The following is a 27,702-nucleotide window of genomic DNA, read 5'->3' as shown; positions in this document are numbered from 1 at the left end:
CAGAACAGTGTTTTGTGCTTTCTTAGTAAACAGTGCAAGAGTGAATTTGAATGGATACTACAGTATGTATTTTATTTTTTTTCTTCAAATTTAACTCCTAGCTTCTTTACCTTTTTGAACTGAAAAGGGAAAAAAATGAACTGCATATCTGAAACAGCAAGTCTGGAAATTTTTGACCGCCAAGATTTGCACAAGAGCAAAAGCAGGTCCCCCAGCTCACAGGAATGCTTGTCTGTGACCAATCTCCTCTTTACCTAACAGCCTCGATGTTTATTGCCATGAAGTCTAAACATTGTTTTAGCTGAACAAAAGAGATTTAAAAGCTTATCATACACCAGTGCCTCTGAGTGTTCTGAAACACAGGATAATGTTCTGAGCACAGCCACTGGATCACTGTCATGCTCTTGGTCGCAGTGAGACCCAAACTGTGGCACATACAGATGAATCCAGGACTCACGTCATGGATTTCTTAAAAGCATTACTGAGCATACCACAGGTGTCGCTGAGAAAGATCTCGAAGAGCAGAAAAAGGAATGAGCCTGGTGGCAAATTACACCGTGCTCGAATGCTCTGCAGCCAATTCCAGAGTGATGCAAAGTACTTAAATGCCCAACAGCTTTAGGAGAACAGCTAAAGAATAATGAGTAGGCCCTGTTAAAGCTAGGGATTCCCAAAGCAAATTTTGTTTGTTCCAGTAAGGTTCATGGTACTGAAAAAGGGCTGATATTATTATCTTACGGGGAATGGGCTAAGACAGCTACATTAATAGTAGTCGTTCCCTTGCAAAAGAAAGTTGCAGAGGGACTATGATTTTTGCAAACAATCTCCTATTTTCCCATCACCCTGTTTGTACCAGAAACTTCCCAGCTGAAATGAATAATCAAATGAGATGTTAATACCCTTTTCAGGAATAACTGTATTCTTGAAAACATCAAATAAATGTAGAAAATTTCAGGGCAAATAACTTTCTGACACCTAGTACATCTGTCCAAGCCTAACAAACAATTATAAATTATAAACAAGCATACTTTCTGTCTGTTGGGGAAATGTATTGTTTCCAGCCCGAAAAGACATTTCAAGTGAGAAGAAGCTTGAGACTTTATCTATCTGAAAGTCAAGCAGCAGAGATAGATTTCCGGTGCCAAATGCTTTCCAGCCAATTAATCTTTTAAAAAGTCCCCTGGCTCAGGACCCTGCAGGCCACAATATTGCAGCAGTAAGTTAGTATTGCTCACATGGTGGTTGCAGCCTGAAACAGATGCGTCTTCTGTCCTCAGCCTCCTGCTGCAATAGCAGTGCCCCCTGACAGTACCAGGCCCTGACAATTTTGCCTCCTATCCACTGAATTTCAAGAATATACTCTGTGGTTCTATGACTAATTTTCACACATTCTTCCAGACTACCCTTTTACAACTTTCCATGTATTACCGATCATTAGGACTAAATCACAAACTAAGCAGTAGCTGTTCTCCCACTCTCATGATAAATCATTGTGATTTTGATAAGACTGCTACAGGACAATTTTAGCAACAAATTATGGACCAAGTCAGTATTTGCTAAATTACTTCTGGTTTTAGCAATAGAGACAGAATTTATATTGTAGGATACATAACATGAATAATCTTGACCCACAAATTATATTTCTTTTGTCTCAGTGTGCATGCCTTGAAATAGCTCGGGTGACTGAACTATCAGGAAAAAAATACATTCAAATTATACAAATGGTATCATCTTGCTAAGCTGATGGCAGGAATCTAAGATAGCAAACCAACAGAGACCAGGTATATTTGCTGCAATTTTCTCTGTAGGTTTCCTCCCTGACACACTCTCATTTTCTTGCCTTTCACATGTGCTCTCCTTCTTCCTTCCAATGGCTCATCTCACTTGAAGGCCATCAGAGACCTTCTGGCTAATACAGAGATTGCAGCTCCCACCAGTATGCTCTGTTTATATCTCACAGATATTCCTTGAAAACCTTAGAAACAAACTGGATAAGTAAAAAGGTTCAAAGAAAACTGGCTGCAACAACTCTTCATTTTTTGGCTCATAATCAAGAAAGGAGTGCCCAGAGTGGCTGTAGAGGAGCACTGGCAACCTGGCAAGAAAATATTTCCTTAACAGAAACAGGCATTGGCATAAGAGCAATATCAGCAGTAGCGAGCAGAGAAGGACTTTTCTCTATGGACTTTCCTTCCCATCCCTGAGCATAAGCTTATCCAGATAAACCCCAAGCTACCTAATTTACTACCAATGTAAAGAAATAAAATTGAAAATATTGAATATATAATTATGATGATCTTATTAAATAAAGTATGCTTAAGGTACCTCAAGGAATGACATGTGATTCTGAGATTTACCGAAGTCAATGCTGTTATCTTTACGTCTCAAAATCTTGCTAAAAAGACATTCAAGTTTATTTGGCAAGACCTATTTTCCATCCCTCCATGTGGGCTGGCATTCAAGATACTTCATTGTACATTAACACTGGCTTATATCAGTTATGTTATTTTGCCCCTGGCAGGGACTGGTTGCCAGATTCGCTTTCTTTTTCCCTCCTTTCGAAATATTGGCTTATTCAAGTTCCCTGACAATACTCATGAAATAAAGCACCACTTAGCAGGAGGAATACGGCAGATAAAGACATTTCCTGACAACAGGAAATAAAAATCAATTCTACAATCTACACAATATTAGCAACCCCACTGCCTTCTAAGCACTGCAGTAACCAGAGGGTGTGGAAGACCCCAGCTGGGAGCCTGAGTGCCCAGCCTGCTCCCATGCTCACACCTGTGAGCATGCCTAACATATACAGCACCAATCTTTTGGGGCCATCTCACCCAGCACGTCTCACTCCCCTTTTTCTGCTTCTCTTCCTAGCAGGATCTCAAGTGAACAAACCACCAGCTCTCTAGGGTTTGAGCCTTTTTTACTCAGTTTTCTAATTTAAGTTACAGTGAATGTTAACACACAGAGTAAATAGGTGAAAAGGGCTGTTGCTATTTAAGTCCTGTATATTAATCACCTGTGGGAGATTAATAATAATAGAAATAATATTGATGATGATAATAATAAGGGATAATAATAAGCATGATAAACACCTACATGTGTGAAATGTAACTGAAAATTAAATGCTAACTGCCTGCATGTATCTGATCCTTTGTTTTGCAAACATGCAATAATTGGGAAGTATCTGCAGATGTGCTGTGAGTGCAACTCAGGTATTCTGACTGTCATACTGAAAGAAAGATTTTAATGAAATAAATGTCAAGATGATTTCTTGGATGACTGCTTACACTAGGATTTGATCTCTTGTTTATACTTGCTTAATATCCATAAATTATGGCATATGTTTCACAAGCATGTAATTACACTTGTCATTCTGTGTGTTAAATTCCTGAGCACTGCAGACAAACTGTGCAGTGATAGATGGCCAGTTCAGACATCATTTGCAGTCAGTTAAATCATTAAAAAAAAAAAAAAAAAAACCACATGTAGCACTGTAAAATGATCAACGATACATAGAAGTAATGTTACTTTCTGTTATATCAGCTATCAGCAGCAGGATTTTACTAACTTTGCTTTTCTGCTGGTGCTTACTTGATAATCCTTTGTTTAAGAATATATTAAATGCTCTTAAGATTTTCTAGGACAGGTCTGTAGCTGTATTTTGCAATTTGCAGTATTATTATCAAAGGTTGTTAGAGAAAATTTTAAGTCATTCCTATGATCACCATTCATGCCAAAGTGCTACGCTGGCCTGTGTGATGAAAAGACCTAAGTATTCTTTCACTTTTTCCTAAGGTAACCATAAATGCTTCTTAATTTCCACCATTCTGTAATGCTTTCCAGCAGTAACCAAAGAAGAGGAAACATCACATATCATTTTGCACTAAATTTCAGTGAGTCACTCCGTGCCGTTACACGAGCTTCAGACATTCCCACTGCAGGGGATGGAAACTGAGCCTGTACCACGAGGGAGCCCTTGGCCAGGGTACTGAGATGTGTGTCCTGCAAAGCCAGAGCCCAGCTGCCACAGGCTTTCCTGGCACACAGGACTGCCTGTGACACTCCTGCCACTGTAGGCAGGGCAGGTGAGTTTTAACTCATTGGCTAAGGGTAGGCTGCTCCAGCACATCGAAGATCACACATGGCTGCTTTGGTAAATCAAAACAAGGACACCCCATTTGATACATTGCAAGTGATATATGATGTTAATATTAACATGTGCATAAGTTGGTTTGAGGCATAGGGCAGCTCTACTTGTCCAAATGAATAGCAACTTCAATCTAGTGATATTGCATTTCTCATCTCCTCAGGTATTCTGGTGCAGTGCCCAGGGGTGGCAGCTGCACTGCAGAGCACTGCCTGCACTCAGTTCTCAGGCTCCTGCCATCATTTTTTGTTCTCCTTGGCATGTGACATGGCACAGAGAGAGCAGAATTCAGTTCTTACAAAGTGGGAATAAGTATGTGTATAATGTTTTTTCACATTTTTCCCTGTTAGTGTTTAGAACAGAATCTTTTAATAAAATCAGGAAGATTCATATAGACATCCAACTCTATAACTTCATTATTTTTCAGTCAGTGGATCTGAAAAATGTCCCAAATAAATTCTACTGCTGTATTATTTAATTAGGACTTGCAGAAATATTGGCTGTATGCTGCTGCCCTTGCCTCCTCCTGACCTCTCCATATCCTGAGCCTTCAGTTAAGGAATGCCACATCACTGTTTAGGAAGACTAGTATGTTAGATTCAGAATTAAAAAAAAAAGTTTCCCTCATAGAAAAATAAAACAAATAACTGGACAATTTTGCATTCTTTTTATGATTCATTTTCTACGTGTTTTAATATTTGAATGGTCTGTAGTGTCTTACAGGGGATCTGGAGCGCCACTGCAAATAGGAACTGGGAAATTAAATACATTATTTATTATTATGACTCTGTCTGCCTAAATAACTGTAGTAACTAAAAAATTCCCAACAGTCTGAAGAAATGAAAGAATGAGAAATATCACTGTCAATAACTGCTGTGGGAGTGTCCTCCAGTGTTCTCTATTCAAAACAAAAATTTCTACACTCCTTCTATAAAGTCCTATATGCAAAACAAATCAAAAGTAATTACAAGCCTGTATGCCAAGAACAAAAGCCATCGACATTTTATGGGAGTAAGTAAATAAGACAGGTTATGGCAAGGCTTTTGCACTGCTGAGATATCAGCCCCAAACACTGAAAGAGCTGCCCGGCATTTAGACAATTCAGAACTGAGATGGTCAGTGCTGTATGGCAGGCGGTGATTAGAAACTCCCAGTCTTTGAAAACCACTGCATCTGCATCTGTGACTAGCAAATAGACATAGGCACTTCCAGAAGTCCACTTCACTTCAGACTCACGTGGGTCAATTCAGTCATTCATACAAATCCAAAGGTCTGTCCTTGAGATCTATGTTCAGCTAAGTAGCTGAAGATGGGGGTGAGATGAATTTTGTGTTACTGCTCTGGCCAAGACTTTCAAGCTTAGTCTTTCAGAAAAATCTCGGCAAACCATGGCTAAAGCATATAAAGGAATGTTTCATATTCAAATGTGCTTTACTCTTAGGCCTCCCCATGGCATTTATCAGGACTTCTTAAAATGTTTTCCTTTGGTTCTGGTCTCTGTCATCATGTATCTGTCATAATTTTTTTGTACTTTATCCTCTCAATACCCAAGTATGTTCCAAAAGGAAAAATGAGGCTGCAGTAGCTGCCTGAATTATACTTAACAGCCTGGTGGTTAAAATACTCAGCTGGGAACAACTAACCATTGAGTTATAGGGGGTTTGGACATGAAAGTCTCTCCTGCTGACGCTGTTCATGTTTTCACAAACAATTAAACTTCCATTGGACCCGCCTGAGAGTAATTCACTGTATAGTCCAGTATTCAGTGAGGAATGGGAATAGCTAAGTTCAAATCATTACTCTAATGAACATTTAATGAATTTTAGCATGGATGAAGTAAAATTTTCCCATTGTGAAAGCTTATCATCAGTGAATAGACAGCATCTGGCAACAGCAACCTTCACATGCATCTAGCTGTCTAGAGGTAGAAGAGCAAGCAAGGGTTTTCAAGAAGATGCACCATTAGAGACCTGTTTTAACAAACAGCTCTGAGATTAGAGCTCTCCAGGGAAAGCCCTGCACACAGCAGACTGGTGAGAAAAGACCTGTTCTGGCAAAAAAGAAAAGTCACAGGGTGGAAGTTCATTGCATACAGCATGCCCAGGCAGCCCTGTTTCTGCAGAGTTCTCACCCTCTGTGTCCAGAACTCATAATTTTACCATAAAGCAGTCTTGTCTGTATCTGTGGGGACTGAAGTTGAGCTATACCATCTCCTAAGTTTTATTTGATTTCCTTCTCTGAATCCAGAAGAATTTGCCCAAGAACCTCGTTTAAGTCATGAGTAAACAGTGGGGTAAGAGGGGCACCAGCACTTAATGAATTTTACCCAAGACTGACATTTCAAGCCTATCACTTTTATTTTACATTCTAAAATCTCCAAAATAGAAAGAAAACAAACAAATTAAAAAAAAAAAAAAAAGAAAAAAGAAAACCCAACTTAAAAAGCCCACAGGTTGCACTAAAACATGATCATTTTGATGCAGAATAAAATTAATGTTTATTTTCAGTTCAGCTTTATTTGCAGAGCCTTGCTCACAATACTGTATTCATGCTTTGGGTAAAAACAACTGAAAAGGAGGCAGTTTAAAATTAGGAATCACCTTTTCTAAAAGATGTGGAATCTCCTGTTAGCTCCTGATAAATAGATGATGCATTTATTCACCACAGAGCTGCCAGAACTTGCCTATTCTTAGGGCTTTTTACTCAATTTAGAGATAAACAAACAAACTTGTAATTAAATCATCATGGAAAATGGAGGGAAAAGAAGGGTTCCTGAGACACCAAGATACATACTGGCATAATGTTCAGCTAGAAAGTCTTTTACAAAACTGTTTTTATTGTTTCTCTTCTCAAACATTTAAAAACACAAGAAGTCGTCTCAGCTTAGTAGAATGTACATTTGCACACACATCTATCTTAATTTTCTTTAATCCCAAACTACTTCCTTTCATGCTTTGTCATAAAAAATTACAAACATTCATTTTTTTCCCAATCACCCTAATATAGGTTGCAGATATGAATTTTAATAATTTTAGTATTATTGGGCAATAATCCAAATACCTTTTCCTGACTCTGTAGCTCTGTTTCTTTGACTGTCATGGTTTCCTAAGGGGGATGTACAGCCTCTGATTACAGGTCAGACAGGCTTCACCACTTGCTCCTGAGACTGATGACTTGCATATTTAAATCATACTGCAAGTTGGATAATCTCCTTTCATAGCAAAACCCAGGGGAGAGGACTATGTAAGAGGATACAAGGAATCCCTGGTTAAGGACCAGCTATGTGAAGTACTTATATGCCCCCACCCCTTACTCTTATATCTGATTATCAAGGAGTCTTTATATTCACAAAGCCCTTCAGCCACAGAAGTGCTCTATCCAGGGAAGCAGGCAGTGAGCCCCACATCAGTCCTCCAGAGCCCCGGGGCACTCAGCTCCACAGCCTTCATCCCTCAGGCTGAGGATTCACTGCTCTGGGACTTGCCCAAGGTCACAGAGAAAAACTGTACTGAAGCAAGACAAAGGATGTAAGGCTTCAACGAGCACTACCACACAGCAAGGGAAGTCTGTCACACTCACACAAAGCTTTGCAGCTTGCCATTGAGCCAAGTGATTATGTGATCCATACCAAAAATACCTTGCATTATCTTCAGCTTTTTACATCTTTACTCTCATTCTTTCCCGCAGGCCAGAATAATTATTTGGTGTGCATGCAAACACACAATAAAATAGGTACAACTAGAACGGTGAACCTTCATTCCCAAAGCACAAGTTCTTTGCTATTCAGCCCAAAAATAGAAATAAGGAGAGGGGAAAAAACCCATAAGCTTTGAAACTTGGCAGGAATGTCAAGAATCATACCTTGAGTCACAGGGCACTCTCAGCATCTGTTCCAACTGCAAGCTTTTCATGCTCCCATATACAGCACAGCTATCTTCCTGTCTTATTCCAGTCACCAAAACTAGCATTAGAAATATTATTTTTTTCTTTGCAATCTCTAGTATCCTACATATCCGGTTTCCAAAATGCTGTTTAGTTAGTACTGGAGATGTGAACTAGCTCACAGATTATGAGTTTTTGTTGTTCAGATGATATTTGGCAAAACAGTTCCCAGTGGGTTGAAACAACAGCTCCGAGTGCACTTAGGATTTGCAAGTGGAAGTGTTTGCAACATGCACAAAAGAAATGCTGGTTAATAAGACAAATGCTTACACTTAAAACTTTCTAAGGGCATCATCAAATCCTATCCAACAAAGAAGACACAAACGCGTTATTTTTCTCTCGAGTTTCATGCTTTTTAATAGCTTTTACTTTCATTACAAACACTTCAGTTCAGCCTGAGCTGAGCACAAAGAGAATCAGCCCTTTAATCCTCAGGACAATACATGTTTTCTTCACACTTTGGAAAGCAAATATAGCAGCTGGTAACTTTTAAATCCTGTGCTTTGTTGTGCAAAAGATGGCAAGCAGAACCATCAAATTTAGGAGTGGAAAACACCAGCTACTTTACCTAGATTATTTTCCTACTGGTATAAAAATGTAGATTTTTATACTTCTATCCAACCTAATTTTCAGAAAGCTATGAAGTAGGAAATTTGGCACTTTTCTCATCATACACAACTGGATTAAACTTTAGACAACATATAAGACAACATCTTGGCAATATTTTTTTTTTCAATAATCAGCCCATCATTTAATTCCCGAAATAATATCCTAGCTCTAGCTAGGATATGTATGTATGTGCTCTACTAACTCCTCTGTATGAGTGGAATTTGGACTTTTAGGTTTGTAGTTTATCCATATTATAAAATTATTATTCGGAGAGGCATGTCTGTGGAGATGAAATTGCCAGCTTCCCCAAGATCATTATTGTGCCACATTAAAAAAAGAAAAATCTCTTTTAATTTCTTATCTATTTTCAGACTGATACCAGTAGTGCATCAACATGATCACAGCTAAAAATTACATAAAGCAATAGAGGACCCATGTTCACTTTTTCTATGTGCCTGCTGGACAAACCCTACTAAAATACAAATCTACTAACAATGATGACACAATATTTTAATGGGCATAGGACATTATTTGCCTCTGGATAAATCCAGTTTAAGAGTGGTATAATTCACTGGCTCCCCTGGAATTCATTGTTCTCTCAGGGATTCCTCCTCACATAAGGAATAATCCTCACTTCCTCACCAAAAGTCACACAAAAATCAGATTCCGTTTCCCTTTTGAGTAAACAGAATTCAACAAGTAGGTCCTAACCAGTCAGCTATAGAAAAACTTAGCTATGTACACCACTTGTCTGCGTCTCATGAACATAGAAGAAGCCAGAAATTTTAATCCTAAAACAAGTCATGCCCCTACAGCAAGACGTCTACAGTCTTGGGATTCCTGGGCCTTTGCACTTTCTATTCAGTGTATGATATCAGCCCTGACAGCCTATTTGTCTCTTTCTGCGGTTTTGGTTTGGTCCCAGACATCATAGCAGTGAGCACAGTCTGAATTCCCCAGGTTTTTTTATGCTGCTCCTAATGATATATTTGTTCCTGTCTCAGATTGCAAAGATATATTCTCTTCTCCCACAGTTCTGTCTTAAAAGGTTGTTTGGACTATGTGGTTCACAGACAATGAATTTATAGTAATATAATAACATAGCAAACGTTCTTTACAAAAGCACACATGTATATGCTATCTGTTCTCTCCCTTCTATTATTAGCCAATAGTGCTAATATAGTGCTGAATTTCACATGCTCTACTTTATTTAATAGTCCATTTACATATGATCCAAATAGGCAGGTCAGTCTGGAGACCTCCTGCAACCTCACCTACATTCATACCACACACCCTCTAGACTGGTAAGTTGTCTAGATGGCAGCCCTCAAGGAAGTCAGCTTTTCTAAGACACCTTCTGTGTTTCAGCACTACTCATAAAACCAAAGCATACACAGGGTACCCAGAGAAGAAAGCAGAATGGCAAGAAAACCAGCCCTTTCTTCAGTTCAATTCCTGGGCTTTGTTTCCGAAGCGTCAGGCCCAGAAAACCATTGTAGGATCGATAGCCGCTCCAATGAATTGCCTAAGTAAAATTGTGGTCATAAGTTTTCACTAAGATCTTAAAGTTTCATGGCACTTTGCAAGCAAAAGACAAAGAAATTTTATCTGAATAACTATTACTTTAGGGGATCAGTGATCCTGTAATGCTATGGAGTTCCTTAACAAAATCGTGCCCTGCCTGGAAGACAATTGCAGTGGCATTTTAGATGTAACAGAGCAACTCTCAAAGTAAAAATCTTATGGAAATTGTTAAGCACTTTTCATAGAATGATACCCAAAATGGGCTATCATACTTTTGCTACTTTCCAATTTCTAGAAGAGCTATGTACAAAATGCACTAGTGAAGAACAAATAGAGATTCTGCCTCTACAAGTACCATTGCTACATAACTAAACGCTGGAGGCACCTTTGGTGAAAAAAACTTAAGCCAAAACTCAAAAGATTAATTATTCCAGCTTAGAGAAATCATTTTTGCTTGTGTCCTACAGTCTCAAGCTGTAAAAGAAATACAACAGGAAGAGAGATCTCACAATGGAATGGAATTCGCAACATTGCAATCAGAAATAGTTTACTTCAGAGAAGAGTTAGGGCCCAGTATCCATCTGAAGTGCCACACCAGAAATCCTACAGGGAGGTGGAAAAAGATAGAGACCCTTGTCCCTTTAGAGTACAATCTTTCAACAAGCATTTCCCTTTTTTCCTGTTATCCCCTTAGCTAGATCCCTCTCATAAATTTCCTAATTGACAGCTCTTCCTCCTACTGACACACTCATCCTCACAACCTGCAGAATCCAAGACTCAGAGTCTTGTTTATTCAGTCTGTCTGAAAAAAAATTTGTTTGAAGACTATGGAATTAAATAGCCACTTGAAAAATACTAGCAATAGCAGTCAAAATGTAGCTCTTCCTAATTAACCTACAGAAAGAAATAAACGTGTTGGAAAAGAAAGAGAAAAGGAGATGAGTAAAGCTCTTTCCAAAGGAAAGTGAGGAATAATTAAGAAACTGGCACCACTGGAACCTTCCAGCGAGAAGAGGTTCTATCTGATGCAAGTACAAGCATGTATCAACCCACAATCTTTCTGTAAACAAGAAAGATGCATCCACATTTATAGACCTGATCCAGTCCCTTTCTGAAAGAATTTTGTTTGTTCTATTGAGGACACAGACAGCCAAGGGCCAACAGCCTCCTAATTTAAGGCCTCACTTAAATGCTTAATTGTCCTGTCAGAGAGATAGGGGACATGGTATCTTGCTGGGAGTACATATAGATTCCAGCCCAGAGGAGTGTTTTGCTCTTGGCTATTAAATGCATTCCTGTGGAATTTGTGTCCTTCAGTAAGACTTTTGTTCTGATGACTACTTTTCTCTGATAAATGCTAGGAAGCACAAGGATATACATTGAAGCACTCTAAACGAGTTTCATCCTAAAAGCACAATATGCTTCAGGTAAAATAATGAGAATGGAAATAAGCAAACACACAAAATCTACTACTTGGCTGTAACACAATAGTGCCTGGTTTCTGTGACGGTCAGAATGCAGAGCTATTCATATTGCCCAACTGCTACTGTACTGAAACAATTAAACACCAGGGGGGAAAGGTTGTCTTAATTTGGTTCTCATTGTAGCTAATAAACATTACTGTAGTCAAGCACTGAAAAAGCATCAATGATCCTTGCAGTGTCTTGGCTTCTCTTCAGTGTGACGTATAGGCAGAGCTCTGTCCTGAGAGATCAGCAGCAATGTCTGTGCTGGTAAATCACATTATTTCAGAGCACATCTCTCAGCAACAGCTCAGCTGCCTCCACTGTCAGACTGTCAGGACAGTCCAGAACTCGGCCATGACCTGTGCCAGCCAAGTCTCCAAATTTTCTGACAGGCTTCAGAAGTCACCATGGGTCAGGAATCATTCCCTCCTGGTAATTTACATGCAGACCCATGATTTGGGGGAGTAAAGGAATATGTGATATGGCCATGGATTGTCTGTGTCAGCCATGAAAGGGTGAAATCATTTTCTCTGCATATGCAGTTTCCATCATGTGAGAGAAACACGTGTAGATATATATATAGATATATATTCCCTGCCCTCAGGGAAGTAGAAAGAAAATCAGATTGTTGGGCTTTAACAGCTACACTCTCTTTGTAAGGTGCTCTTGTATTGTACTTATGGAATGACGCAAAACCCTCAACATCTTAGACAGTTTCAACATGCCTACAAAAGCAGGGGAGACATCTCAAACATTTAACTAATGTTAATCAAGCTTCTGATTGTTCCTGTGAAAACAATTTGCTTAAACAAAAGCAAATCAAAATTACAAAAGAGAAGAACAAAAAGGTCAGAAGATGCTTCTCAAGCCTTGCAGCAAACCAATGACAAGCAAATGAAAATAACACAGAAAAGCAGATTACCCTTTTGCTCTAATCATAGGTTATAGTTCCATCTAGGAATGTGAGAAACCAAAATTCTTAAACTTTTAGAGTATTTAAGAAACTAATATACTGCAAAATAATGAATGAATGCATCTAGTTGGTTCTGTACTCTTTTGCCTCAAGCAGGTTAGCACAAATAAAATTTGATGCTAATCAGTTCTAGCAGTTTTCACAGAATCTGAAAACCTATTATTTCCTCTGTCTGCAACTAAAAAATTTGGCAACTGTTTCATTATTGATGCTAGCAAATTGCCTCTTGTACCTATAATTTTATCTTGGTGCTGACCCGGTATTTGCCTCTCTTGACCACACACATTTAACCTGGTAATGACAGAAGAATCATGGTTGAGTTAAAAGGGGTTTTCTGCATAATCAAGTGTCTACTGCCATGGAAATACAAATAGAGATGAACATTTCTTCTGCGCAAAACAAGTTCAATTATGAAAAAAAATACAATTACAATAAAGGTATTTTCCAGCCAATAACAAGACATGATGATCAGGCACTAAACAGATATATGCATGTACTAAGCTACAAAAAAGCAATGTAAAATCAAATGGGATGTATTGGTTTTTATACTTAAAGGTTATTCAGAAATGTGAATATTATCTAGAACAAAAGTAAAATAAATATGTTCATCTTAAGACCTATTTCAAAATGTTTTAGTCATCTCCTCCTTACATACAACAATTTTTCTTCACACTTCACACAACATTTTCCACATATGTTTTAACCACCAGGAAAAAAGAATCATCCTATTAACACATTTCAAATGGTATGTGGTAGAAAATATTGACACAGTGAACAGAAAATGGATATATTTTAATCAGTGCAGCACATTTTTTTATTAATGAATACCAATATTTTGGGTAGAATTCTTGAGCCTCTTCTTTACTTCTTTAAAGTATATAATACAGCTTTTCCATTACGGAAAGGACCTGCAGTCACACATGGAACAGACTGACTCCATCTGCGTCTTCCTAGAGCCTTAGAAGTCTGTAATGCTCATGAGGTGCAAATATTTCTGTAGCTATAGAGTCTAGTTCAGGATCTGTGTATGCCCCAGGTAACCTCACAAAAATATGTTTGTGGTCTCTGAAATTAGGTGATAAAATGTTACCACATTTTATTTACACCATATTCCTTTCATGAGATGCACTCCATTGCCACAATTTAAATTCAATGCCCAGCATTTATGAAGCTCAGTGAGATAAGCCTCTGTACTATGGCAATGCCCTCATTTCTGTTGTCTGCTGCTCTGTGCAGGTCTAGAACACAAGGCAACAAAAGTGCCAAATGGCAGCCAAACATAAAAAGACCTGCAACTAAGCATAAAAATAGCATCATCCAAGTATAGCTCTAGTAGCTGTGCAAAGATACCAGGCAAAGATATACACTAAACCCAAAATGAGGCAATGAAACAATCAAAGTGGATAAGCAAAATGCTACAGGAACTAATATATTCACTTCTACATTTACTGAAAGACACTATCCCTTGAATTTTGGATGGTTGCCATAAAGTTGAAAGTGTTACTCTGTAATGGCATTTGTACTTGTACTTCTATAGAGGTAAACATGTATGAAATGTGTAAGGCAAATGTGCACAAAGTGAATACTAGTCCCTTCAGATTATGGCTCTGCAGCAAAAAGGAAATTTGACCAAAAAGATGAAATAAGTAATTTAACCTTAGGAAACTGGTGAAACAGAAGGCAAGACAAGGAAAGGCCAGGCAAGGCAAAGTAAGGCAAGGAAGGAATAAAGCTGTCAATGAATATTTTGCCTTATACACGTGTACATAAATATATACATAAAAGCTTGAGATCACAATTCACAAGCCTACTGTCCACCCATCTCAATTTGCATGCAAACCATCTTCCCTAGGCTGCTCCTAGTGTGACACCGGCTAGAAGATGTGTGAAGGTGACAGATGGAGTGTACCAAGGAGTGCAGAAATAGTATGTGGGGTTTAGATGTGAGGACACAAGCATAAACAAACATCTCTCTTTTCCCAGCAGATTTTAACCATTGACATAAGTTATTCAGACATTAAACAAGTAGAAGATTTGAATACAGGGAACGTAACATATGAAGTGAGTTACACAGTCTCTTGTTTCCTTCAGGACAAGTTTGGGGAGGGCTGGGAAACAACCCAGATGCTCATAAGTGTCACACAAACAGATAAAAGTTCCCATCTAGTCATGCCAAAGCACCCTAAAGGAAAACAGAATTTCTGTAAAACAAATATAAGGAAGGATGTAAGAGTAATATTTTGACAGATTGAGTCAATAGAAAAGTTCCCTTTGTGATACTGAGAGCTGCTTAACTTATCTCCTGATCTTTCCTGATAAAAACAACTTAAAATTATGGCAAAAACAATCTGATGATAATCAAGGAATAAAAGGTCCACTTTCACACAATTTTGTGCTCCACTATTTTATGTTTCCTGTATGCCTCTGGAAAGTCTAAAACCATCAGCGGGTGAAACTTAGTCTGTCCAAATTTGTGCCTTAATGTTTTGGACCTGCTAAGGGTAAGACCAATGGAAAATCACCTGTTAAGCAGCAAGGCACCTCAAAATTCACAGAACGAAAAAGGAGAGAGAAGAATTCAAGGCAAGCCATTTGATCAGGAGAAAGGCTATAGATAGAGGTCATTTTCTGTGGTGGCCTTCCTCCCCTCTTCTCATGGAAACACTTAGATAAAAGAATACATTTGCTATCAGTTTGTGCTATCCACCAGATCATCAGATAGAACTATTGACCTGTATGTTTTCTGTCATAAAATCAATAAAAGAAAGAAAAAAATTGCAAGAAAAAGAAAAATAGCAGCACAAAAGTTCAAGCTGCTGAGAGTAGCACTTCTTAGACTATCTTTGTGTGTTCACATTGAGAGATATAATATACTTCTCACAATTTCATTACAAATTAAAATTTTGCCAGATAATAATGTTCTCAAAAATATGTAGTCCTGATATTTAGGAACTTCAGAGCAGGTATTAAAGCAATACTGAACTTCAAATTACAGGTTCAACTTTCTAAATAGTACTGTTAAACAGAAATATGGATGAATAACACTCATCCTGGATAAAACGGAAACAGGCATTTGTATGATGGTGATTGCTGACTTCAATGCAAGAACAGACATTTACCTCAGCTGAGGGTCTCACCTTGACATACCAAGATACAGTAAACACAGTTTCATTCCTGGAGCCTCTATGAGCACAGGCCAAGATCCAGGTCCTCAGCTACAAAGTTGTGGGAATGCATCAGTTGAGATGTCTTTGGTCTGAATATAACCCAAACTGGATTATACATCTAAGTTTTAGAAAATGACCCTTAATTTCCTAATCCTCCTGACTATAACCATTGTGAGTGGTTTCTACAGTGCTCCTACCCCAGAGCCTTATTCAGAAGCCTTTACTCATGAAGAGATTCACTTCTGAGAGAAAAGTATAAAAACAAACTTCACATGTTGGTCCATCATCAGACATTAAAGGGCATAATTTATCTCTTTTTTTACATTATTAAGAATATTTGTACAGGATCTATATTTAAAACTAAAAGAGATGTCTCCTCCTTTTGCTAGCAGCTGTGTTACATCAATTAAATGGGTAAATAAGATCTTTCCCCAGAGGGAATATCACATGACCCTCTATTGATTAAGACTGCAGTAGAATGTTATTTGCAATCTTATTGCATAATGTAAATCAGGAGGTAGCTGTCAAGGTTTCAGAAGACAAATTGCCACTATCTTAGACAATTCATAGGCCTCTTTCCTTCTTGCTGCTCTTAATTCACAGATAATGCATGTCTTACCAGGCTTAGTTTCTTAAATCAGTCTATAGAACCCCATTCAACTCAAAACTGGATGCAAGTCATAGTCTATGTGGCCCTGCATTACAATGGGTATTAAACTGACCATTCCATCTATCATTATTTCATAAATATGCATTATTTAATAGGACAACACAACTTCAAAAAAGGATGTGAACTGAAAAATAGACACCTCCTGCAACATGCCTGATGATTCCCAGGACAGAAAATCCTCCCCATCAGGCTCCAGAGGTGCTCTCCATATAGAACATTATTTAAGTTTAGCTCAGTTTTGTTTACTTGATTTGCACACGTAAAACATATGGTTAGAACTAGTCCACTACTCTCAAACTTGTGCAGTAACTGCAGCTGAGCATCAGTTTTGAGACTGGAAGAAACACCTGACCACAACCCAGAAGTCACTTTGCTTCTCCACTGAACTGTAAATCATCATTATTTCCTTTGCGGGAAAACCAAAAGGAAAGACTGAAATCTCCATTCAAATTACTGAAATGCACTTTGCTGAGAAACCATCAAAAAAAGTTCAATCTTTCTCTACTACTAATCAATCTCAGTTACAACAATTAGAAAACAAGTGCAACACTTTTCAAAATACATAACAGCAATATTAAACATTACCAGAATCTTCTGTACCAAACTCAAAGAAATGGTCTTTAAGTCAGTTTTGGTGATTGTAAAGTTGTATGAAATAAGGCAAAAATGGATGAAAGAACAGTGGGTGGTAGGACAGTAATAGATTCAGACATAAGTTACAATTGTTCTGCACATAGAAAAGAGTGCCCAACTTACCATCATCTGCTTGCCATTACAAAGGATTAAAAAATTAAATATCTGCTGCCTGATCATTTCCATCCAAGTCTATTGATTAGAATGTGTTCATCTTCACATCTAATTTAGCAAATTTACAAGTGGCAGGTTTACTTTACCATTATCTAGAATGTCTGAGCTTTACAAAGTATTTGGAAACAAATGCCACTAGAACTGTTGTCTAAAAATAATTTCTCACAGAGTCCAGAAAAAATATCACCTTGCAGAAAATATGGAGGAGGTAAAATTTCAAAAAAAATCAAAGATTTTACAGTGCATTTCATTTGGCTAGACATGCACATCAGTAGCACTAGATTATTACCTGCATATCTTTATATGTAAGGAAATTATCTGGTCCCCCAAAAAATTATTTATGTTAAAAATCTACTTTTTCATTCTCCTGGATATTTGGGGAATTAAACCTAACATAGTCTTGATGAGCATAAATGCTTAACATGGAGCAAATTCAAGTAGTCTAAAAGTAAGGATATGAATTCCTAAAGAGTTAAAATGTGCACAGATTGCTCAGAACTTTAAGAGAAGCTCTTGGTTCCTTAAAATAGGGTCTGTAAACACTGTTTTTAGGTATTTTCCTCCCTCTGCTCTGAAAGGGCAAACAAGCCATTTCAGATCTTTGAATGTGAAAAATGTCCTTTCTTTTTTGAAAGTATGACAACACAACCACTTCACTTATTTCATTGTTCTTGAAATTAAAAAAATAAAAAATATAGAAAATATTACTTACCTTAAAGAGTCTTAAAATATTTGCAACCATAATGGACACAGAACTTGCTGCAGCACCTATCACACCTGATATCTTGTCTGGCTTAGTGAAAATAGGTGGGTCACCGTTTGCACACTTCACGTCTGAGCCATCTTTTTCTATCAATGCTTGCACAAATGTTAGGGACTGCTCCAATGCATAAGTGTCCCTGGAACACGTATCGAGGATACGGACACCTAAGGTGATATTGGCAAGAAGATCAGGGTCTTTATTAATTTGATCAATGGCATACAGCATTGCCTCTAGTCTGTGGATCCCCTTCTCCTTCTTGAGCTCCCCACAAGGCACCCCTCTATCCCCTTTTGCATGAACGGGGAACAGTCCTCCCAAGATGATGTCCCCATCCAGTCGAATGGAGTGGGCATATTCCTGGCCGTGAGTCCTTTGCATCAGAGTGAGTATCCAGTAGAATCTGGCTGTTAACAGGAAGAAACAATGGCAGGAAACCAATCGTTTGCCTTCGTATACCATTTTCTCTGAAGACTTTGTTGCTATCCAGTATCCAGGTTTTCTTCTTGCTAGAGGATGAGGCTGACCATTTGAAGCTGCACTTTCTGGAGGCTATCATCAGTGCCCAATAAGTAATATAGAACCATGCGGTAGGTAGGTAGAAAAAAAGATCTCAGCAGAAGTACATAAAATGTGTTTTACAAAAGATGTCCACTGATGGAACGGGTTGACCAGCTTTTCTGAGGCTGTTTTTCAATTGCTGTTAATTGATGGTGAGGAGTAGGGTAGTATGTCTGGTCCTGATGCTAAAAGGAGGTCAGTAGCTTATGTCCTTGTATTTTGCCCTACAGCTGAGGTACTTCTGAAAAAATAAAAAATAAATAATTTTAAAAAACAGTGAGAAATACCATTTACTTCAGCAGTTTTATACCTGTCACACAGTGTATTTTCTTTTGAATAGCAGTTACATCATCTAGGTTTTACTTTCAATGTTCTTTAACTGAGCAAATCTTGGCCTTCAGTGAATTTGAACACCTGGCTGCACTGCACTATAAGCCAGGAAATTGATGATGCCAGCAGAGCAAGAGCCGAATCAGGGGAACTAAACTTAGCTGGGTGTTCAGATTGTGAACAGTAATTCATATTTACTTTTGTGTTGCATGGCACCCAGAAACAGACCTGATCCATAACACATTATATTTTCTGTTTTGCTGCATTATTCTGTTCAACTTTTTTATTCTGCTCCAGCCTACAGAAGTGCAATAACCACTTACACTCTCACTCCTGGAGAGGTCTCATTTATGACAATGGAGTAATCAGGGCGCCTGAATTTAAGTACACCCTTCATCCAATGCAGTAGAAGCACATTCAATTCATTTGGATGTTAGACTGATTATTTCTCCAATGGAATTCACTTTGAGGGGAGTCTAACTATATATCTAAATCTCCTTCAAGATAATGTCTAACACTAAATTATTTTTATGAAAAGGTAGCTGATTTCTCAAGTAAAAAGAGCATAACATATTATATTAGGAAAACAGCTATACATCAAACATTCCTTTTCCAACATTTGACTTGAGCTGAGGTTCAACATTAACAAGGTCTCTTTTCTCTATTCTCTGCTTGCACTGGACCACATTAAATAGGAACAATGTTGTGCCTGCACTGATATTTGGAGGGATCCCACTGATTTAAACAAGATGAGGATTTCAGCCTACATATCTAAACACCTGACTGACTATTATAAATATCTCCAAATTGCCCACACTTTAATTCTCAAGTGAAGGCATTTATTTATTTCAATTCTTAACAAAATTATACATGCCTGAATAAATTTTTAAACCTCTGAGGAGAGGAAATTGAGAAGTAATTTTACCTCATACTGGATAGGTACACTGTGGGCAATTGCATCTGAACCAGTCTCTCAATACATCTGTTACAGGCTATGGAGAGCAGCGGACATCCTAGGGTAAATCTACCTTATCCTTTTTTCTACAAAAGTTTTACTTACTATGAAATTGATCACACTGAACAAGTGCCTATATTGCTGCCTGTACAGAAAATCCAGGCATCAGGGTCATCTGTAAGTATCTACTTTTTCCTTAGTAATCTGACTAGTTACTACCAAAAATATGGTCACACTGGAAGACAACTACAGACAAAACCACAAAAATTTTATATATTGTGTGGTAACAAAACTCAAAATGCACTTTGATAATGCTTTAAATTGATAATCCTCGTCTTACACTAATTTTGTTATATTATTTCCTTCCATGATAATACTAAGCTCACAGAAGTTGAAGTAGTCTTCAAATAATGGCTATTTGAAGACCTGAGAAAAAGATTCACAATGGAAAGTCTTCTACTGAATGTGAAACCATCTCACTGTGATCTGGTATTAGAACCAGTTGAAATAAAACATTTGGTAGGTATGAATAAAATCACTGCAATTGAGAACAGCACACGGGACTTTGCATGCCTCTTGACATTTCATTTTGCTTGAATTTGGCTCGGGGTTCAATGCAAAATCTGTGCTGTTTTATGTGATAATCCCACCATTCTCCCTTGGCTCTTTTTAGGCATGCAGGTTACAAAGCTGCCTGGGCTTCGGCCCTGTGAGCCAAACTCAGAGTCATTCACAAACTGAACAACTCTGACTCACACTACAGTGCAATTTGATCCAGGCCCATGGGATATTTCTCATATGGTCCACACTATAGAGAAAAGCTTGAACTATTAACTAGCCACAACTATCTGTTTTTTCTATTGCCGTAGTAGACAAAAAAAAAAAAAAAAACCAGTTATGGGTTCAAAATATCAAAGAGTAGACCTAAAATAGGTATGGAGGCAATTTGCTTTATGGTTCCACAATGAACTCAGTAGTCCATGCATGTATATACAAACCAGGCAGGGAGAAATTCACTAAGGCAATAAAAGATATGACTACTCTTATTTAACACTATATGGAGAACAAGAAAGCACCACTGACAAAGGGAAAATATTCCCAAAGGAAAGAAACACTGCTTTTTCCCCTTTCTCAGCCACAGGTTAATTCCTTACAGCCAAAGAATGTCCAGAAATTAAAGCAAGTGTCAATCTTCATGCAACAAATAGTGATGAATTCAGCTATTGCAACCTAAATTCTAACAATAGAGAAGCTACAGTGAGTCCAAGATCGTCAGTCTAATACTTTATCTGGAACTGACTGAAAATCAAATGAATTGGCAATTAGCATTTTTCAACATTATAGCCTTCATAAGCATTAATTGCTTTGCCTCAGATTGCATGGTTTCCTGAAGAAGTATGTTTCTTAGCTGCAAGTGTCCACTGCTTGTCTATAAAACAGAAATAAAATTTTAAAGTGTTCTTTTTAAAAATTTAAGACCTTTTAGTTTTTTTTAATGTTACCTAAGAAATAAAAGCTTCTATTATACTGCCTAATTTATTCATGGCACACTGCTTTTTATATATTGATTAACATTACCTTTTACAGAACATTTCAAGTCTGTGTAGCTAAGCAGAAAGCATATGATCTAAATTAATTCAATTTTTATCAATGAATTTTAGTGAAAAAGCACAGGCCTCTGGGCTATAAAGCCTGAATGAACTTTTCTCATGTGCAGAGATTTCATTTGAAGTAAAATGCTGTCCTTTTCCAAATGACCATAAAAGTTTGAATTAATGCAAATATATTCTTGATTTACCAGGTTCCCCACTGTAGTAGCTGGTGAGTTCAGAGAAGAAATTCATATATTTCCCCTGCACAGCCCAAGAGTAAGTGCACCACAAAGCGTCTCTTCCAGTCACCTTGTAATACATGCTTCTCTCGGGTTTATTTCATTAAAAATATCTGGCATTATCAGAACATATTGCTATTTTTAAAGTCAGTATTTCAGCACAAACCTCCACTTGTTCTGCTAGAATATATATTTATTTTTAAACCTAAGGAGGCGGAGTACTGCAAGACAGAGGAGATGGAAACTTCTGCATGTAGTGTCTGGTTCTGAAATTACTTCCTTCATAAAATCATTCAGCTTTATCAGATATTTGGTACTTAAGGTTGTGTATTTTTGTACCACACTGCCAGAACCAGTGCATCAGAATGAACCCAGACCAGTCATTACTACAACCACAGACTCATTGCACTAAACGACAGGCTTATTATGGAACCTCTTTATGTTAATGAAAAGGTCTAAATAATGGGTTGAGTGACAGATAAACACTTAAATAAATATAGGAAATATTTCTATTTTGTTAATGAGGTTCCTGAAAGAGCATCTTCGGCTGGCACTGAAGTTTTTTGCTGAAAACATGTAAGAAGATTCAATATGTTCATCAGGAATACAGTTTTTAAAAAAATCTCACAATTACAAATAGCAGCATGAGCAAGGAGTACTCTCTGTAGCATAGGCAGGATGGACATTTTACAGCTGACATTGTTAGGCAGACATACATGAACCCTTTATTGAAGGACAAAATAAGCTACCAAGTTAGGGGAAAAAATACCTCAGAAAAAATGTTTTAAGTTTTGTTTGAGCCAAAAAAATTAATCTGTTATTGTATTTAAAGCATAGTTGGAGCTGCACCAAGATAAAATAAAGCAAATATTCTCTGAATTAGGATACAAGAAGTTCTAGAGTGAAAACCCATTCACAAAACATCAGATTGTCCAGTCAATACAAAACTGATCTGTTTTTACTGAATGAAAACAAAACAACTGGAAAATTCCATTATTAAGTTCTGGGAAGCAAAAAAAACCCCAAATTTTATTATTATTATGTTTTACTACCAACACCTCTGAACTATGAAGGAATTATCTTGTAAACATTCATTTCATTGTTCACAAAAGTTGCTTCTTTCTCCTGTACAGCATTCCACAACAAGCAAGTAGCTGAATTTCCACATAGAACAGGTAAAGAGTTGCCACCTGCACACAGCAGCCCGACACATATAGAAGATTAATGGGTTTTGCTGACAACAAAAGGGAATTTGGAAAACCTTTGGCCTTGACATCGCAACTCCTAACTTGCAAGAGAATTCTTCACTGATGTAAGTAGTCTTATCTACCTCGGCTCTTCTGTAATGGTTTGCTGTGCCCCTGCCACAGAGGTAACCTTTACACAATAATCAGGACTTCAAGGCGAATCACTCTCAGCACCTCGTTTACAGGAACTATTTCTTCCCTGTGCAGTCCGATGTCTACCCTCAGCCTAATCAGCCCCTTTTCAAATACCCCAGAGCACCTGCCTTCACTTCCTACCCTGCAAATATCCATTTACCAAACAAGATACCCTGTGAAAATCCAACACAGGTCCTTCTGCTGGGGTAAGACTAAGAAGAGCCTACAATTTTTTAAAAAATAAACTACATTGAGTATTTTCCTCTGCCCTTGCTTGGACTTAATGAACCCCATCAGAATTAACACCTTCAGAAAAAGGGTTCACCTCTGGTCCAGCAAATTATGATCAAGAATTTCCCAGGCACCCTAGGAGAGCTTTCTCTGTTGTTTCTGCTTTCATTTGACCCTCTTCCCACTAGACTCCCGCTCCCCAGTCCGCACAGCTGTGTTCAGAGCAGGTAGGGCTGGTGCAGTCCGGTGCTCTGCAAGAACGGCTTTGCCCCCAGAAACACAGCCGCACGCCGAAATCGTCCCGGGGCATCCGGCAGGAAAGTCCCCCACTGTGTCCACTCCCGACCCCGGCGACGGCACCAAGCGAGCGGGCGAGTCCCCCGGGCGAGTCCCCCGGGCGAGCATCGTTCCGCATCCCGTTCTCCACATCCCGCTCTCCGTATCCGGCGCAGGGCGCGCCCGTGCGTTCCGCACAGCGCTCCGAGCAGCGCTCCGCGAACCGCGCCCGCGCACTCCGCACAGCGCAGCGCAGCCAACTACGCGGACCCTGCACCGCACCCCGCGCAGCCGGCACCCCGCGCAGCCCTCCGCACTGCCGCTCTCTGCCCCTCCGCCCCTCTCCGCCTGCCGCCGGCGCACAGCGGCGGGAGCCAGCAGCCGGCCACGCACCGGCTTTCCGCGCGACTCCTCCGTGCGTTCCCGGCTCTCCGCGTGCTCGGCACCTTTCCCGGCCCCAGGAACGGCTACCGCAGCCAGGCCGGCCCCGCCCAGCGGAGGGGCCCGGGGAGTGCCCCCGGGCTGGGCGAGCCGGCTCTCCCCGAGCAACTCCGCGACCATCGCCCATCACCGCTGCGCTTCTCCCTTGAAGGGAGCCCCCTATTGTTCTCCACTTTACTTAGCCGAGCGATTTATTATTTGTCTCTTCCCAGGCTCATCCGTACCCCAGCTAGCGTGTGCTGTGGAGGGATTCCGGCACAGCCTGGTTGCGGCTCTCCTCGCAGCCTCGCTCCTTCCAGCGAGCGGCCGTAGGACGGCTTTGAGCTGCCTCCCGCCGCCGCGTTGCAGCCGAGGCGGCCCGTGGGCGGGGGACGGAGGGCACATACGGATTTCCCGGCTGGAGCCAGAGCTCCGCCGGTCCCCTCCGAGCCCTGGTTCTCGGCCGAGAGTGCTGCACCTCCGTCAGCGGTGATGCAAAAACAAGCGTCTCCTTTTATTTCCAGCCGCCAGTGATTCCTTCCTCTCCTTGCATCAACTAGTCAGCTTTAATGAGCTTCTGTTCCCACCTCGATGCAAACCTAAGTCTCGTTTAATGAATCCCTGGTCCCAGAGGTCTGAAGCTTGCAAACTCCAAAATGCCAGCGTCGGATTCCCATGCACTTTGGGTCACTGATTGATTTTTACTACTTGTGTTGTACGGTTTTTGTGTTTGGTTTTCTTATTTCTCTGGTTTCTGTTGCTGTTGGTTGGCTTGTTTGGTTTGGGTTTTTTAACCGTGTCGTACGTTCACCCGCCAACACTTTGCATTCCTGCAATCAGCACATGCCAGCGCTGGGGACGCTGCTCCACGCCGAGGACAGTTAAGCCCTTGCCTCGTGCCGGTACAGCCTCTCGCCTTCTCCCTCGGGGGAAGAAGCCCCCGGAGCTCGGCGGGGATCCTCCTGCTCCTTCCCTCCCCAGGGACGCAGGGGTATCCCCGGCGGAGTCAAGGAAGCTGAGCCCACCCGGCAAGGCATGGGCGGGCGGCCGGCACCTCGCCCCGACCCTGGCCCCGGAGAACTTGGCGGCGGCGGGTAGGGTTCACTCCTGGCCAGCGAAACGTGAACAAGGTGGCGGGGAGCGCGGGGGAACCCCTGTACCCCCCTCCCCCGAGGGTGGGAGAGGACCCGGCTAACACAGCCGGGGGGACACCTCACTGCTCGGGAGTTCCGAGATTCTCCCATTTTGTTCGCTGCTGTGACGGCACCGTGTCCGGGATCTCTTTCGTTAGATCTGATTGGGGGAGGATATCGGCAATAAAAATGATAAATAATTAACGAAAAAAAAATAATAAAAGCTCCCGGCGCCACGAAACAGGCGGAGAGGATTGCCCGGGATTCCCCAGCCCAAAAAATCTTAATAGGCAAAACGCGCATTTGCCTTCTAATCTCTGCTTAAAATAAGAACTAAAGACGACACACACAGATACACAAATACCTTGATCGAAAAGAGTTGCATATCCATGTTACTGTTGAGGTCCCTGGAATTGTACTCGGTGTCGATCGGGAATGGCATGAGGTAATTTCTGTACAAGCCTCGTCTCAGACAGCTTCCCTCAGCAGCGTCAGCTTAATATGCGAGAGCCCAGCCTGGGACAGGTATCCAGGAAAGCGGTTTCAGTCGTACTGTTTAACAGTCGCGAACAGCCAAGCCGAGCCTGCTTCACTGACTCCTTCCTCACTTCTCCTCCCCTCCCCTAAAAAAAAACAACAACAACAAAAAAAAATCCACAAGGTAACTTTTTGGGGTCAGTGGCTCAGCGCCCGTGACGATACCAAGCCTCCCTTGCCTTGCCGCTCAGTCGCAGAGCGGACACACGCCCCGGCCCGGCCGAGCCGTTCACAGCCAAGCAAGAAAACACCCCAGCCCCCGCCCCCGGCCCAGCCCCCCGCGCCGCCGGAGCGGTCCGCGCCAGGAGCCCGGGCTCGGAGCCCCCGGGCGTCGGCGGGAGCGGCACGACGCTGCCTGCGCTTACCGCGACTCTGGCGGGACGGGCACGGCACGGAATGGCTCAGCGCGGCGGGGCGCGGTAGAGCACGGCTCAGCACAGCGGGGAGGGCGCGTAGCCACACTTGTAGCTGTTCTTGGTGCTGAAGGAGGCGACGCTCCGCGGCAGGACTGGGCAGGGCAGGGCAGGGCAGGACAGGACAGGGCAGGACACGGCACGGCACGGCACGGCGCGGCACGGCACGGCGCGGCTCCACGTGAATCCCCGGCTGGTCGCGGGCCGCGGCTCCGGGCCCGCCCGCCGCCGTCGGCACCGCCCTCCCCGGCACAGCCGCTCCGCCCGGGGCGCGGTGCCGGCGAACGCCGCGGGATTCCCGAGCCGAGGAAGCCGGTAAAGGCTGAGGCTGTGGGAAGCGGGAGCGAGGGGGACAAAGAGGGGGTCACCGGCGCGGGCCGGGACTGTTTGATGCGGTCTCCCCCAGGGTGCGGAGCTTCCATCCCCATCCCGCCTTCCGCGGGCGGCGGAGTCGCGTCCCCCGCCACAGGATCGATGACACAGGATAAGATTCCCGACGCTCTTTGTCCCGTCCCCGGGTTTGGCTCGCAGCTCGGATCCCGGGTGGCGGAGTTCCCCTTTATCTCCCGACACCAGGCAGGTTTCGGCAGCGCCGAGCCAGGGCCGTCCCGGAGGCTGAGGGACACAGCCGGGAGCGCTCGCCGGAAGGCTCTGGAAGTTTGCCGCGCTCCTAAAGGCTCTGCCCACCACACGAGCATTTTACGGGGATGCCCCGGGCCGGCAGCGCCCGGGCCGGCCCCGCGGAGCCGCGGGAGCGCAGCCCCGGCGGGGCCGCAGCGCCCGCCCGGGAGCGCCGCTCACCGCGGGGAGAAGGTTCCACCTCCAGGGCGCTGCCCGCAACTGCAGCCGCGGCGCCGGCAGCGCTCGGCTCGGCACAGGGCGGGCTCCGAACCCCAGGGGCAGCACGGCCGGCTCGTCAGGCCCCTGACGTCAACCAGATCTTTTCCATCGTCCCATCTCACCTAGTCTGAACTACTCTCCTTAAAAGGAACAACATTTTTCTTTGCTTCGCTCAGGGCTGTCTCACTTACTTAGAACATCATTGCTGGAAGGAGGAATTCCAAGAATGCTTAAATATGTCCAGCCAGTGCTTCCATGATCATCTTTGTTGTGTGTTACTGCTTGTGTTTAGGTTAAAGGTCTGCCCCATTAGCAAACCACGGGACTCAGACAATGCTCGATGAGTCGTTCAAGCCTGTAACTTCTCTTATGGGAAAATTATTTTACAATTGCAAAATGCCACTGGGAAAACTGCCAGGTCTTAGCAGGATATATTCTCTCATGTTTGCATTTGGTTTTTTTCTCAGAATCTTCCATGACAGAAGATGGAGGAGATGTGGTTTCAATGATCTGTCTCAGAAATCAGGAATATAATCATATGAGTGACTCAATGTCTTGATGTTCAACCTTGAGCAAAATTCTATTCCAGATATCCTCCTTTACTCCCATCAGGAAAATCAGCCATGCATCATCACTGTTGGATAGACCAATTTCTAACTGCATGTATACTTTGCCTCTCAAGCAGCTTAACAGAAAGTTCAGCAAAGCAAAACCAAGACATA

At 41.4% G+C, this 27,702-nt stretch overlaps 1 protein-coding gene across 5 annotated transcripts in view; it reads right to left on the bottom strand.

Annotated features, from left to right (window-relative positions):
* The window catches only part of GRM8 (glutamate metabotropic receptor 8), a 310,552-nt gene extending 284,207 nt beyond the window's left edge, over positions 1-26,345 (bottom strand). For 2 of the 5 annotated variants that reach the window (XM_012568966.5, XM_072920901.1), the window contains exons 1-3: positions 26,093-26,228; positions 25,555-25,813; positions 18,024-18,873 (exon numbers count right to left, since the gene is read on the bottom strand). In XM_012568966.5, coding sequence (XP_012424420.3) covers positions 18,024-18,533 — 510 coding nt within the window. In that variant the 5' untranslated portion in view covers positions 18,534-18,873; positions 25,555-25,813; positions 26,093-26,228. Of the gene's footprint in view, positions 1-18,023; positions 18,874-24,030; positions 24,239-24,302; positions 25,529-25,554; positions 25,814-26,092 lie in introns of those variants that run through there. The other 3 variants (XM_072920891.1, XM_030256506.4, XM_012568967.5) reach the window with 3 other exon arrangements.
* Positions 26,346-27,702: the final 1,357 nt, after the last annotated feature.

Source organism: Taeniopygia guttata, chromosome 1A (assembly GCF_048771995.1).
Source record: "Taeniopygia guttata chromosome 1A, bTaeGut7.mat, whole genome shotgun sequence".
Lineage (NCBI taxonomy): Eukaryota > Metazoa > Chordata > Aves > Passeriformes > Estrildidae > Taeniopygia > Taeniopygia guttata.
Note: the sequence above shows the minus strand (reverse complement) of the source record. Positions and strands in the feature narration are given on the sequence as shown.